We start from the raw sequence: 1584 nt of genomic DNA, 5'->3' as shown, positions 1-1584 counted from the left end.
GGCTGCGGGCCGGCCCCGCGGGGGCGGCTGAGCGCGCAGCAGTGCCTGCCCGGGCAGCACTTACATCCAGGTCGTCCATGGCCGGGGGGGGGCCTTTGTCCGTCACCTTCTCCAGGAGCTGGAGGGGGAAAAAAAGGGCAGCGGGAGCTCTGAACGCTCTGCTCCCCCCAGCCCAAACACCCGGGACCCCGAGGCCTGTGTTCCAGCTCACCTCTGCGTACTGCTCCACCATGGCCCTCTCCACCTCCTCGTCCCCTTCCCAGTCTCGCCAGTTGTCAAAGTCCACAGAGAGCCAGGCAGGCTGCAGGCAGAGAGGATCTCTGAGAGAAGGAGCATCACGGAGGGGATGGGGCAGCCCTGTCCCCCCAGCCCAGGGACAGCTCTGGGCTGAGCACAGCTCTGGGCTGAGCACAGCTGCTCCTGCACAGGGGAGGGAACTGGGTGGGCTGGGGAGAGAAAGGAGGGGAGTGTGTCCCTTTGCCTGCAGATCCTGCCACCCCTGCCTCAAGGGAAAGGGGTGGCTGGAGGGCAGAGGTTCATGGGCTGGCAGTGATTGTTACGTTGGGCTCTTTGGGAGTTCTGTGCTGGGTTGCCTGTATAGGGTCCTTGGTGTCTGTCCTGGGGGCATGTTGGTCCCCAGGAGCCACTACAGGGGCTGAGGCTGGTCCTGACTGCCAGCATCGCACATACTTTGATGTTCTCCTTGGTGATGCGGGGCCAGGCCACTTTCTCCTTCCACTTCCTCATAAAACACGTGATGGAGCGGTCGGAGCGCTTCTCCCTTGAGTCCTGACAAGAGATCAGGGGTGCCTCACCTCTGTGTCTGCAGCTCTGTAATCAACCGCAGACTGCGCGAGACTAAAGCTCAGCCATGTGCAGCCTGTGGGACACAGAACCATGGGGACAGGTTGTTTCTGGCCCAAGGCAGCACTGTAAGTGCACAGCCCAGCTCAGTGCTCCCAGGCTTGTGCTCATCCCCCTCAGGCTCCTGGAGAAACAGGCAGGATTTGACATTGAGCAGCACTGCTCAAGACTGCACAGGTTGGGTTAAACCCTGAGCCTGATGTTGGGGAACGGTTTGCTGGGAGAAGCCTCACCTTGGAGTTGACCCTGGCATACAGGTTGATCTCATTGTAGAACTCCAAGCCATCTGCATTTTTGCAACTGCCAAAACAGTAACAGTCTGGCTTAGGAGAGGGTTGAAGTGCCCTGCTCTTACAGGGTCCCGCCTATCCCCCGAACAACCCCAATTCAGGGCTGCATCCTGGGCAGCAGCAGCTCACCTGAACACCAACCGCTGGTCCTCAATGACGACCTTCACATCCCTGCTGTCCTCGACACAGAACTCCAGGTAGACGTACCGCGGGCGGTCGTACCACAGCGTCTTCGCAGGTTGCCTTGGGAAAGAGCCGACCAGCGGGTCGTTCCGTGGTGCCCACCAGCGCTCCACAGGGACCGCGTGAGGCACGGGGAGGATGGGGGCAAGGAGGATGCCCCAGATGGCTGCCCTGTCCGGGCTGAGCGCGGCAGGGCCTGGGCGGTGGGCGGTGGGCGTGCAGCGCTACCCCCGCGCCCCACACAGCC

At 61.9% G+C, this 1584-nt stretch overlaps 2 protein-coding genes across 2 annotated transcripts in view; one reads left to right on the top strand and one right to left on the bottom strand.

Annotated features, from left to right (window-relative positions):
* LOC104385689 (alanyl-tRNA editing protein Aarsd1-like) overlaps window positions 1–1432 on the bottom strand; it is a gene marked incomplete at its 5' end in the record, with an annotated part of 6154 nt that extends 4722 nt beyond the window's left edge. The window contains 5 exons of the mRNA XM_009994178.1: window positions 65–118; window positions 212–301; window positions 691–789; window positions 1098–1164; window positions 1284–1432. Coding sequence (XP_009992480.1) covers window positions 65–118; window positions 212–301; window positions 691–789; window positions 1098–1164; window positions 1284–1432 — 459 coding nt within the window. The remainder of the gene's footprint in view (window positions 1–64; window positions 119–211; window positions 302–690; window positions 790–1097; window positions 1165–1283) is intronic.
* Window positions 1433–1499: 67 nt separating this feature from the next.
* The window catches only part of RUNDC1 (RUN domain containing 1), a 4060-nt gene continuing 3975 nt past the window's right edge, over window positions 1500–1584 (top strand). The window contains exon 1 of the mRNA XM_009994177.1: window positions 1500–1547. Within this exon, the coding sequence (XP_009992479.1) occupies window positions 1500–1547 (48 nt within the window). The remainder of the gene's footprint in view (window positions 1548–1584) is intronic.

Source organism: Chaetura pelagica, unplaced genomic scaffold (assembly GCF_000747805.2).
Source record: "Chaetura pelagica isolate M959 unplaced genomic scaffold, ChaPel_1.0 scaffold963, whole genome shotgun sequence".
NCBI lineage: Eukaryota > Metazoa > Chordata > Aves > Apodiformes > Apodidae > Chaetura > Chaetura pelagica.
The sequence above is the reverse complement of the archived record's forward strand: the minus strand, read 5'-3'. Positions and strand labels throughout refer to the sequence as shown.